The following is a 13,124-nucleotide window of genomic DNA, read 5'->3' as shown; positions in this document are numbered from 1 at the left end:
ACGGGCACCCCCGTTGGTCAAAGGGAAATAACCATTCTCACTGCCACCAGCTGAGAAGGTTATTTCCCTTTGACGGGGGTGTTTTTCTTATCGGAGGAATTTCTTGTTCTCCATACTTTCTTGTTATTATTATTATTATTATTATTATTATTATTATTATTATTATTATTATTATTATTATTATTATTATTATTATTATTATTATTATTATTATTATTATATCAATGAATAAAACAATGCACTACAAAACATTATCACACGCGCGGACACACACACACTTTCTTTCTTTATTTATTTGGTGTTTTACGTCGTTTTCAACCACGAAGGTTATATCGCGACGGCACACACACACACGCACTATTGCACAATAATACATTATCACAAACATACACACTCATGCGCGCGCGCGCAACACACATACGTGAAAACTTATGTAAAGTACATGGGGCAAAAATGAGCATGAGGAACGGGCCAGGCTGGAAAATATATTTTATGGTAAATGTTTGCTAATTGCTAATTTTCAGTTGCTATTTATCACGCGCGAAGGTAGGTTTGTCGACTAGACCTGTGAGGCAGGTGCATCAGTTCCTTGCTTCAAGATTTGCTCCGAGCCGGAACATTGTGTCAAGCAATTAACCAAATTGCAAGCCAGTTTAGGCTCTACTAGTCACCTGGCTGGCTATAGTGTAAAGGTTACTTTTGGTGGTCACATTAGATATTATGTTTTTTGGAAAGTTCGTTTTATTTGCAGCCACAGTTCGGTAAACGACAAATGGCTAAACCCAACCACCTAAGAATGAGAAGCGTTTTTGTAACATGACCCATATTCTGCAAAAATGCAGCCATGACGCAGGGGGTAGGTTACAAAAAACCGTCATGTACCGCTTGACTGCATACGGATATAAGCAAATTATACCTTAAACGAAAGCTAAAGATTTTTGCCATCAGACAGCAAGTAAAATGCCTAATTCGTATACACAGTTTTATTTTTAACAACATCTGTATAACATGCGGACGACAAAACAGGAAATGCCATTTTCTCAATCGATATGTATAGCTAACTGAACGCCTGGTTGAAACCGCAATCAAAAACATCTTGAAAATTGTTTATTCTCACAGCTAGAATTATTTTACATCAACAATTGTTAATTTACCGAGGAAAACAACAGTCACATAAGATACATAATGGATGATTTTGAATCAACTCCGAAAACCGAACCGGGTCGAAGCAAAAAAGAGTTTACACATACACAGGCTTGAAAAAGGATAATTTGGTTCAATCTGTTAGATTTTTACCCATAACGTTAAAGATCAGCTTAATATAAAAGGAAAGTGATCATTGTAAAAGGATTTTGCTATCGCAAAATAATTCAACTTCCGGTTTTACCACATGGCGTCCATAATATTATCAATTTATTACATAGCGTGCATTTGTCAGAAATTATACTAAATGTTAGAAGCGATCTTAAAGTGAAAGTAACGTTTAATAAAAGTATGCGCATTTATTTATTGATTGATATATGACTAAAATAATGGACATGTAATTTAAACGTACAAAACGACATTTTGTACACTACCTCTCTAAAAAAAAACGCGACTATGACCGACCGATATGTATGTGTAAATTAGGTCATTGTTAGTGATGAAAACGGGTTTTCTTTAAAAGATAACACGCAAACTGTGAAGTTCAAGCCCATAAATGATTTTAGTACGACTTCTTCAAAACAGGTCTGTTTTTCACTCCACCAGTTTCAGTTTTAATAAAATATATGTATAGCTCTCATTTTCAAAAAAAACTTATCTGCAATTCACTTAACCAAATACACAATGAACCCAGAAGGTATTAGAGTGAGACATTTTACAGTGAAATATGTTATGATTCCCCTTATTTCAAAATATATGCATTTTAATTGGCAGACACGATTCACGTCGTTGGTACGTGTCCTCTGGTGAGGCAACCGTTAGCATTTTTTGTCGTAAAAATTGACATTTTTAAACATAAATCATGGACAAAAAACTAATTCTACAAAAAGTGCAGGTTTTCTTGGTATAGTCAGTTAAAGCATCTTAAAATTCAAGAAATTGTGCAATTACGTGTATGTATTTGAAATGGCAGAAAATATTGAATGAAAGTGATTTTTGACTGATTGAAACCCTACCCCCACTAACAAAATGTGCCCTGAGATTAGGGGTGTTAGTTGAAGATGAATGAATAATGGCTATGGTTTTCCCTTAAAGTATTCAAAACCTAAACATATACATAGGCAAGATGTTCTACATTAACACAATTAACTTTTTAAACATATACATATGCTTAGTACACGATACTTCCGGTTTTTCTACCGGATTACTTATACATTTAGGGGGTAAACACCTTATCGTAGAAAAAGCTTTATTTTCAAAAAGTGCAAGTAATTATTAAAAATCATACATAATATTTATATATTGGAGTTAATTTTCCTTCGAAAGTCATTTGTTTCAAGTGGCAGACAATGTCAGTTGGAGAGTTACATGTACGTAAAGTGTATAACCGTTGTCTGTGATTAGTGCATTGTGTACACATTGGCACCATTTGATCCTAAATGCTAAACGATGTCGTGATCAGACACGCGACGTAAGGAGGAATCCATTGTTTGACTGTTAGTCAAGGAAAATAACTCCTACAACTCCTGCGAGACAGAGTTGCGTCCCATTTCAGCATTAACCCTATTGACTTCTTTCAGTGAGATCGCCCCCACCCTTCTTCCGCGAGGCTTTCCCCCGAACGGCAAACTGGATGACGTCAAGAAGGTCAGTTGAACATGTACATATAACAATCCGACTGCTTTAGTCAGAGACATTAGTATTATTGTTGTTCAGTGCACTTGAACATGACTGTTGTCTTCAACCCCTTTCAATCAATGACGCTTATATCGCGCATATTCCGTGGGTACAGTTCTAGGCGCTCTGCAGTGATGCCGTGTGAGATGAAATTTTATACGTCCAGTAGATTGCAGCCATGTCGGCGCATATTTACCTTTCACGGCCTATTATTCCAAGTCACACGGGTATAGGTAGACAATTATTAACTGTGCCTAAGCAATTTTGCCAGGAAAGACCCTTTTGTCAATCGTGGGATCTTTAACGTGCACACCCAATGTAGTGTACACGGGGGGAGGGTTCGGACACCGAAGAGAGTCTGCACACAAAGTTGACTCTGAAATAAATTTCCGCCGAACCTGGGATCGAACTCACGCTGACAGCGGCCAACTGAATACAAATCCAGCGCGCTACCAACTGAGCTATATCCCCCGCCCTTTGTCAGCCTCATGTATGTTGGCGTCGTCTACTGTATGTGAACATTTACGATATGGTGCATGCCTTAAAGCCTGTCCTTAATTCAGCCCGAAGTCGACTACGCGACGACTTCGCGAAGTCTTTTTACCGAAAACGTAGTGCTACAGCTCCGTGCGGCCAGCTTCGCGAAGTCTTTTTTACCGAAAACGTAGTGCTACAGCTCCGTGCGGCCAGCTTCGCGAAGTCTTTTTTACCGAAAACGTAGTGCTACAGCTCCGTGCGGCCAGCTTCGCGAAGTCTTTTTTACCGAAAACGTAGTGCTACAGCTCCGTGCGGCCAGCTTCGCGAAGTCTTTTTTACCGAAAACGTAGTGCTACAGCTCCGTGCGGCCAGCTTCGCGAAGTCTTTTTTTTACCGAAAACGTAGTGCTACAGCTCCGTGCGGCCAGCTTCGCGAAGTCTTTTTTTTACCGAAAACGTAGTGCCACAGCTCCGTGCGGCCAGCTTCGCGAAGTCTTTTTTTTTACCGAAAACGTAGTGCTACAGCTCCGTGCGGCCAGCTTCGCGAAGTCTTTTTTTTACCGAAAACGTAGTGCTACAGCTCCGTGCGGCCAGCTTCGCGAAGTCTTTTTTACCGAAAACGTAGTGCTACAGCTCCGTGCGGCCAGCTTCGCGAAGTCTTTTTTACCGAAAACGTAGTGCTACAGCTCCGTGCGGCCAGCTTCGCGAAGTATACTTCGCGTTGTCGACTTCGCCTAGTGAAAGACAGGCTTAAAAGCAGGTTCCTTCCTGTTATGTGTAATCGATGATGTCAAAAAACAATGGTCTAGATCCAAGATAGTGCATGACGTCATCATTTATTTCACCGACTCACACCGAATCAAGAGGCGACTTGCCCTATCGGCCTGCGCCGCCAAGTCGCGCGATAAAGTTGCGTTAACTTGCGTGGCCTTGCGAGATCTGCCGCAAAATGCGGGCATGTCCGGATAGCTCTGTGAGAGGTTGCGTTTCAGTCTGGACACTTCGCCTTGAAAAGTGTGAATTTTCACTGTGAACAGTGTGCTGCAGCAATGATAGCCGCAAGAATAATCCTAAAGTTCGTTCAAAGTACCCAAGCATGGCCCGTGCACAAAGGAAAGGCGATCGAGTTTTTTTAATTTGTTAACACAAGCCAGAGAACACCAGCACTTGTGAGAGCAAAACGTTTGCCCGCAGGGAAGTGAACCTTCCTTATCTTTCGCACCGGAGAGCTATTCCAGCGGGGTATTGTGCAAGTTGGCTATTCATTAACAAAATCCAACTCTGTACGGAAACTATCATGGGTGTAGTGTGGTGGTACGTGGTATGTGTACTGGTGAAAGGATGTTTTTAACAAACTTAAAGAAAGCATATAGCCTGGACAGATATGTGGAGGTACACAAACGATCCCTTGCACGAAAAGAATAAAAACCTTCAACGAACATTCCTTCTTTTGAAACCATTGAAGGTTTTACCGACAATGATTATACTGTTTTCGTTAATGTTTTAACTTTCCATGATACATGGCATATGGCATAGATGGACCTTGTGTATGGGCGTGAAAAGCTTACAAAAAAGGTAGGGCTACAGGGGCTGTGCAGGCGGTGGGGGGGGGGGGGGCTTGGAGGTCCGTGTCTCCCAGATGCTGTTGACATTTAGCAATTGAAAGAAGTCTTTGGGACTTTCCTTGAGAAAAAAGAGGTACCTTTTCCGGCTAAGAAGGGGGGGAGGGGTCGCTTGCGGAACCTATAAACCTTACCTCAGATCGAGCCTTTCATGTGTACAGTGGCTGTTTACATGTTCAATATCTGATATGCAGGAAGTCGAGACGGAGTATGAGAAGACCAACGGCATAACTCAGGACGAGGCTCGTCTCCGATTCCTGCGTGTTGCCGTCACGTGGCCTACATACGGGTCTGTCTTCTTTGAGGTCAAGGTGAGTTCTTAATGTTTACCCTTGTCAGCAAAAGATGAGCGGTGGTGTGCGTGTGTGTGTGAGTCAGTGTCTGTCTGTCTGTCGGTCAGTGTGTCTATCTGTCTGTCTGTCTGGCTGGCTGGCTGGCTGGCTGGCTGGCTGGCTGGTTAGCTGTTGGTCTGTATGTCTGGTATGCTGTCTGACTGTCTGTGAGGCTGTGTCTGTGTATTTCTTGTGTTTCTGTAGATATTTTTGTCGTGATTATTTTTGGCGGATGTTTATTGACTAATCAATTCTTTTTGAATTTGTTGTTTGTTTTACAAAAGAAATGAATGTCGAGGGCGAACACAAATTGAAGGAATAACATAAATGTATATAGCTATTCTGATGGACACGTGGGGGAATTCGGGGGCTGTGATTGGATGGTCTCACACATCTCTTTTTCGATCATCAAAGCATAATGCTACGGAAGTCGGCCATTTTTGCCAATATCCAAAAGCATATTGGCAATAACAAAGACGCATGGTTCCGGTTTACCCATCTGTACCACACGATGTTTCAATCGACAACAGCATACACTGACATCTTGAAATTCTTCTCGGGATTGTTTTTCAGCTTTACAAATGTCGATAGCATACCCTTTTCTGCTAACTTCCCGATGAAACAGGACTAAACCAATTATTTTCTGTCCCTAAACACCACAAAATGCCAAAAGTCGAAAGATGTAGTACAAACAGGGGAGTAAAACGGGACAGCTGTTTTGTGTGCCTGTGTGAGCTCAGTTGCCGACTGACACAAACTTTCGCATTCGGTTTTTCTTATCTCGTAACTCCACACTAAATACCCCACTTCCTCTCTGAAGTATTGATGTACAACCCATGGCACTAACATCCATGTAGTCGTTTATAACTGAGGTTAAAAAATTCGCTTCATGACGAGACAAGTATAAATGCCAATTACCCAAACTGAAAACTTCGCTGCCGTCTGCTCGCGTTGTACGGATTAGCTGTTCTCTTCTCCTCCCCTTGTTGCATCCTAGTTCTTCAGTTGTTTCTAGTTTTCCGTTGATGTTGTGTTTTGGTCTTCTTCATAAGTAGTCTTGGTCAAATTTTTTAAAAATCAAACTTCTTTTTGTTGTATACGAATGAACTAATAAAAAGCTGTTTAACAGCTGTGTTGTCAAATCGAGTTTTTTTCCCAAGTCAGTGTGGCGCCTGCGCAAAGCTAATGCGCATAAGAAACGGCGTCTGCTATCAAAACCTGAGATCAACGCATCGACGCAAAAACTGTCATTTTGTAAGTTTGGAACAACAAATCAAGGTCAGAACAGCTATAAAATCGCTATTGTATTTGCAGCGTAGCAATAGGGTCCGATATTTAGACTCGAACAAGTATAATGCGACTCGTCTTCGACTCGTCAGCATTATATATACTTGTCTCGTCTAAATATCGGACCCTATTGCTACACTGAAAACACAATAGCTGTTAATAATTACCTTGGGTTAACGATGTAATATTAGATAAATCTGGTAACAGAGATTGGGGGGGGGGGGGGGGGCTGTATCTATGTCTTTATCTTTTGGCTTTTGTGTGTCTAAAACAAACGACAAAGAAATGTATTTAGATTGTTTCAAAAGTTAATAGTTTTAAAAAAGTGATTTATTCTAGAGATGATCGTTTGAGATGTCGGTTAGTCTCTCTTCTTTCATGAGTGCGATTAATGAGTTAATCTTTGGAGAAGAGGACGCTGGAGGTACGTTAATGCTGAATAGTTTGATTGTTTTTTATTTAATCAATCTCGATCTGTTGCAGCAACGAGTGTCCAAGTCGTTGCCCAAATACTGTCTTCTGGGCATCAACACATCAGGTGTCCACATCTCTGACCTTCAGTCCAAGGTGAGTTCCCTGTTTCATTTGATTTGCTGACTATTCGACCTGCATGTCCACAGTTACAGAAAGTATGAGTAATTATGACATGGTGGGGTAATGCGTTAGACAGAAGTTGGGAGAAGAGGGAGAAGGAATGGGAAAGATGATTGGATTGAGGCTATAAAAGTTACAGTTGTAAAGTGTATTAAACAAAGTATGGACTCGTAGCTGTTTCACTTGCACACAATAAGCTGACTCTAATACCTGCTTGTCATTATTTTGCTTTCTTTCTTTCTTCCTTTTGTCAGTTCTTTCTCTCTTTCTTTCATCAGTTCTTTCTTCATTTTGTCAAGTCTTTCTTTCGTCAGTTCTTTATTTTCTTCTCTCTTCAGTTCTTTTTTTCTTTCTTTCATTGTTTTGTCTTTTGTCAGGGATTTTTGGACGGTTGTTTTCCTTCGTCATTTTGATCTTTCTGACTTTATGTTCTATTTATCTATCTATTTTCATGTCTTTCCTTCTTACTTTCTCTTTTCCTTAGATTTTCCGCACCCCCGCATTTTTTTCTGTCCTGATTTTATTTGTACAGTCGAATTATGAACTTTGTGTCCCACAGGAGATCATACAAACACACGAGTTTACCAAGATCCCTAACTGGGCGTTTGACGAGAACTCCTTCACCCTCATCATCATGGGCAACAACGGTACCACCAAGCTACTGCTGGAAACAAACGTCGTACGTATACTGACGCAAACATACCATGGACAAACGAATAGCACGAGCACATATGCCAAGAAACTTGCACATCACACGCACATATACATACACGTGCACAAACACACACGTGCACAGAAACACTCAGTAATAAAACTGTCAACCAAAACAGAAACCATTTACAGATTCATTCAAGAATTCAGCTGTTATAACAGGGGTAGGCTATCTGCTGTCACATATGCCTTGTGTCGCTTCATTTAGGGTAAAGACCGGCACGGTTGGCCTAGTGGTAAGGCGTCCGACCCGTGATCGGGAGGTCGTGGGTTCGAACCCCGGCCGGGTCATACCTAAGACTTTAAAATTGGCAATCTAGTGACTGCTCCGCCTGGCGTCTGGCATTATGGGGTTAGTGCCAGGACTGGTTGGTCCGGTGTCAGAATAATGTGACTGGGTGAGACATGAAGCCTGTGCTGCGACTTCTGTCTTGTGTGTGGCGCACGTTATATGTCAAAGCATGGCCCTTCGTGGTCGGCTGGGCGTAAAGCAAACAAACAAACAAAAAAATAAGGTAAACTGTCAGCAATCATCTAATCCATGTATTGCGACTCGGCTTGGGTAAGCTATCAGTTTTTTGTTTGTTTGTTTTTATTTTGTTTTGGGGGGTGGGGGGGGGGTTAAGTCGCCAGTAATTATATAAGGCACTTATCGCTTCATTTAGGTTAAAGTTCACGTTAGGCCATTCATGGTTTTTTTTTGGGGGGGCTTGTTGGCAGTACTTTTGAAAGCCACTTATCGTTGTTTTTGATTTTGTTTTCTTGGCGTTATAGCTATCACCAATCAAATATGCCACTTTTCGTTTTATCTAAAAATTAACTGCGACCTGTCAAAAACGCCATGTACATTGTTCAAATCGGGTGTGCTTGTCAACAATCATCACATTTTCTTGTTTTCTGTTACAGGGTCACAACATGGACGACGTGCTGATGTCTCACATCTCGTGGGTGATGAACAATCAGATGAAACGCAAACATGGCTTTTACAACAACGTAGGGGAGAGCTTCTGCTGAGCTCAACATGCACTGTTTCTTCAACTTCCATTTGCAGGACACTGCTCACGGCTGTTCCTAGCTTGTGTTCTAGTGTGAGTTAAAAATTGCCCAGCAGAGGGAATAGTTTGGCTACCAAATAGCACTGAGAGAGCTACTAGCTGCTGTGCTATCTCTGCTGTGGGGAAAGGATGGGTGCTAAAAATAGCCTGCAGCTAGAGTAGCAGAAATTGAGCCCGTTGAACAGCCGTGCTGAATATCCACAGTTCTGATAACTTGCAACTAAGATCACCAATCACGGGGCATCAAAACAACACATTGTGGGTTACGCTAACTTTAACATTCTTGAGAAGAAAAAATAAATAAAAGTTTGAGGATGAAAGTCGCTTGTTCATTTCAATGCTTGTTATCCTCTCAGGTGCCAGGAGAAAAGGTTCCGTACAACTCTCGCTTACTCTATTACACATGTCGTATGCATAAAGAGCGATTACTTCCCTTTGGTTATTTGATATTTTAACATTCTTGATTTGAGGTTTCAGTAATGGGAAACATCTCCGCATTTCCAGTGGTTGGCACTGAAATTTGCCTGGAAAGAAAGCAGAAAGTGCTTGATGTAGAAACGGACTAGAAGCTTTTCAGATGTGCCCCAAACTGCTCTACTGGTCAAAAGAAAATTACTGGTTTGTTCTGTTTTGTCACCAACCAATCTTGAACAAAATTAGCGTGCCCTGTTAAAATTAGCGTGCAACTATTGCTTATCTGTGACTTGAATGAGAGCATCGCAAGGTACGATGTTATAATTATGTGTTGGATTGTCCCTTCAAAACCTTAAAACCATGTAGCTCTTCAGTGTCAGCTCTGGTTGGGAGTACCCATGGTAACCAGCACCCAGGTTATTTTCTGGCATGATTGGGTTGAATTTTTGAATACTCACTTATCTGCGTGAGGTTTTCGTTTGTATAGACCCGCCTGGTGTGCTTGGGTGTACGTACATGATTATTTACGAATTCTTGCGTGAATGTCCAACGCTGTGGATAAAAGCGGTGTACAGTCTGGAGACATAGTGCTTGCTGCCGCGCTAGCCGAGAAAATTGTCCCTCTTTATCTTTGCTGCGCTGGCAGCAAAACCCCTCCGCGCGGAGGTGTTTCCAGACATATCGTACGTGGGATGTGTAGGCAAATTCCATATCTGAGCAACATGTTGTCTCACAGTGCGGCCAACAATAGTTGGATGATTCCAATCCAAAGTCTCCTTATGGTGTCTCTATTGGAGGAATGGCCCTTTTGTGGGATTATTGGTGTGTGTGTGTGTGTGTGTGTGTGTGTGTGTGTGTGTGTGTGTGTGTGTGTGTGTGTGTGTGTGTGTGTGTGTGTGTGTGTGTGTGCGTACGTACATGCGTGCGTAAGTGCGTGCGTGAGTGAATAATGTTCTTGAAACTCCGCGTAACGCATGAAATAGTGGACAACATTATTATATCACATTCCGTATAGGCACGGTTTTATGAGGTGTGGCTTTTGTCTCAGTTTGTATAGTTTGTATGAATAATAATTGTCCACCAGTAGGACACTTTGACTTACGGCAAAGATGTTTGTGTAGTCTTTATCGTCGTAAATGGTTCTTTCTCATCTTAATTAATAACGCAGTAGTAATATTAAAAAAAGTTATCTAAATCATTAGACAAAATGCATAGTCAGTCATACTTTCTGTGTAGGATGATTCTTGACGATTTTGAGTCGGACTTTGAGAAGATTATAGTGTGCACATTTGTACGTGTGAAACCAAAGGAAAGAATGATTTAGACACGTTCATTAGCATATGAAATCGTGAATGTCATGCATTAGAATGATACTAGGCATATAGTGCTTCTAGTTAAGTGATGATCTGAATATTTTCAGTGATAAGATCCTTTCTGTTAGAACGCCTTGTAGAGGCAAGGACGAGATATTTCAAGTGTCTCAGACTGTGTCGTAGAAGTCAAAAATCCGTTGTTTAGGCACTCCTTCTGGATACGTGGAGAATATCTGAAGTGTTTATTTGTATGGCATGTCCTCTGTATGTACATACTCACGCGCACGCGCTCATACACAGGTACAGACTGACGTACAGACGGAGAAATGTAAGCACAACGGTCAGACTGACACACACACACACATACAAACAAACACACACACACACACACACACACACATACACACTCGCACGCAAACACAGACAGACAGACAGACAGACAGAGGGAAAGAGATCTGTACGTCTCTAAAATATGTGTTTTTTGTTACCCTATCCTGGGGTTTGAGGAACTGAATATATTTCTCGTTAGTCCAATTGTTTGTGTTGATATTGACCAGTAACTTGTCTTCAAAAGCTAAGTTTTACAGGAAACATATTGTAAATACCTCTTTTGAAGAAACAGATCTGAATATATATGTACGACTCTCGAAGAAACGGATCTGAATAATTATGACACTGAATCCACAAAACGATATACCAGCTTTCCTGATAATGAACGTGGATACAGAACTACTTTGAATGCCTGAAAAATATAGACGTTTTAATGCCGGTGTAACACGAAATTTTTACTCCACGAAAAATTTACTCCGGAGTAAATATTTCGTACGAAATTCTTACTCCGAGTACACTTTTCGTACGAGAAAAGAACTCCCCAAGGCACGAAAAAATTACTCCCTCCACGAAAGTTTTACTCCCCATTTTATTTACTTCCAGTAAAAAAATCTCGTACGCAAAAATGGGATGCGGGCGAAGGGATAATGCCAATAAGTGATCTCGCGCACACGAATGTCGCGCTACCCTCCTTCCACCCCTTCCACCACCAAGACTAACAGGGGACAAGGGAGTAACAATTTCGTACACCTGGCATGGGAAGTTAAATTGCTCGTGTTGGGCTGAAGTAATTTATTCGTATTTATTCGTCAGGGGAGTAACATTTGTGTACGAAATGTTTACTCGGAACTCACCTGTCTTGGGGAGTAATTTTCTCGTGCAATGGGGGAGTGCTTTTTTTGTAAAGGGAGTAACTTTTTCGTACGAAATGTTTACTCCGGAGTAAAAATCTCGTGGGAGTAATTTTCTCGTGTTACACCGGTGCGTTTCTTTTTATTTTACAGTAAAACTCTTCTGCTATGAAAACTGATTTAAAGCGTGTTTATGTTTTAGAAAGGTTAGACACACTTATGCATCCTTTTACCTTTTCTTTGTTTTTCGTCGTGTGCACATGTTCAGAGTAAGCCTACAGAAGCTAGCAAATAGGTGGGAATTAAGGCTTTTCTTGTGTCGATGAATCTTTTCTGTTCATAGCAGTATTTTGTGGTGATATGTTTGTGAGCATTTATACTTTCTTATGTGCATTATTGAAAGGGGCATAACCAACAATGACAGGAAGGTTTATTGCTAGGTTAACCTTGTAAGTATTACTCGGTAGTTTAGCGCCATACAAGAGAGAAGCCGGGAGACTTCCTTGAGTGTTATTGGAAAGTTTTTATCACGTCACGTGACAGATTTTTCCTAAGATAACGTGCACATACACAGGCTATTTACTGATCGTTTTCATGCACGAATTTGGCCGGACTAAACGTCTAATTTGGGGTGCTTTTTCTCCATAGACTCCTTGGCAAGAACAACATACAAAGAAATATTAAAAACAAACAAACAAGTTTTAAGACCGCAGGCGCATCAATTATGTTTATGCACAAATGACGTCAAACCAAACACGTACTTAATAAAAAATAAAATGATAAAATAAAGTTACTTGCGCATTTGAAAAGGTTGGGAAATTCAGTTTAAAAAGTAAGTAAAACCCATTTTCATGGTTTCAGTATAAAATATTTTGCCATTGTCGGTGATGTCCAAACGAAGAACCTGTGTTCAATTTATCACATACTTAGTATTATACCCAGAAAATGTAGTTGTGTGTATCTGAGGCCAAATTAACTAGAGATGTAGTTGTATATAATTGAGATGTCATGACACTGGACGTGAAAGGATTTTATTGAATCACATTATTCTCACTAGATGCATTTAGATTTGGTTGGCTGTGTATGTATACCTCTTTTTTTGATTTTATTGCTGATTGTGGTCGATTAATTTGCAATGATCGGGTTGAATCATGGAATGATTAATTTGCAATGATCGGGTTGAATCATGGAATGATCAATTTGCAATTGTTGGTTTGAGAAAAGGGAATGATCCTTGACTGGGTGTTGTATGTCTGATGAAACTTAATCACTTATTTGCAACTTGAAAATGAAATGAACTTGAAACATTGGTAGATTTG

General features: G+C 40.7%; 1 protein-coding gene across 1 annotated transcript; it reads left to right on the top strand.

Annotated features, from left to right (window-relative positions):
* Positions 1-2,723: 2,723 nt before the first annotated feature.
* Positions 2,724-12,114, top strand: LOC138957824 (unconventional myosin-VIIa-like; the record flags this gene model as incomplete). The annotated part of the gene is made up of 5 exons (XM_070328876.1): positions 2,724-2,790; positions 5,113-5,229; positions 7,021-7,104; positions 7,691-7,810; positions 8,749-12,114. Coding segments are annotated over 5 exons (496 nt in total), but the record flags the coding sequence as incomplete, so codon positions are not given.
* Between the last annotated feature and the right edge of the window lie 1,010 nt (positions 12,115-13,124).

The sequence above is a fragment of the Littorina saxatilis genome, unplaced genomic scaffold, assembly GCF_037325665.1.
Source record: "Littorina saxatilis isolate snail1 unplaced genomic scaffold, US_GU_Lsax_2.0 scaffold_2277, whole genome shotgun sequence".
Classification (NCBI taxonomy): Eukaryota; Metazoa; Mollusca; class Gastropoda; order Littorinimorpha; family Littorinidae; genus Littorina; species Littorina saxatilis.
Note: the sequence above shows the minus strand (reverse complement) of the source record. Positions and strands in the feature narration are given on the sequence as shown.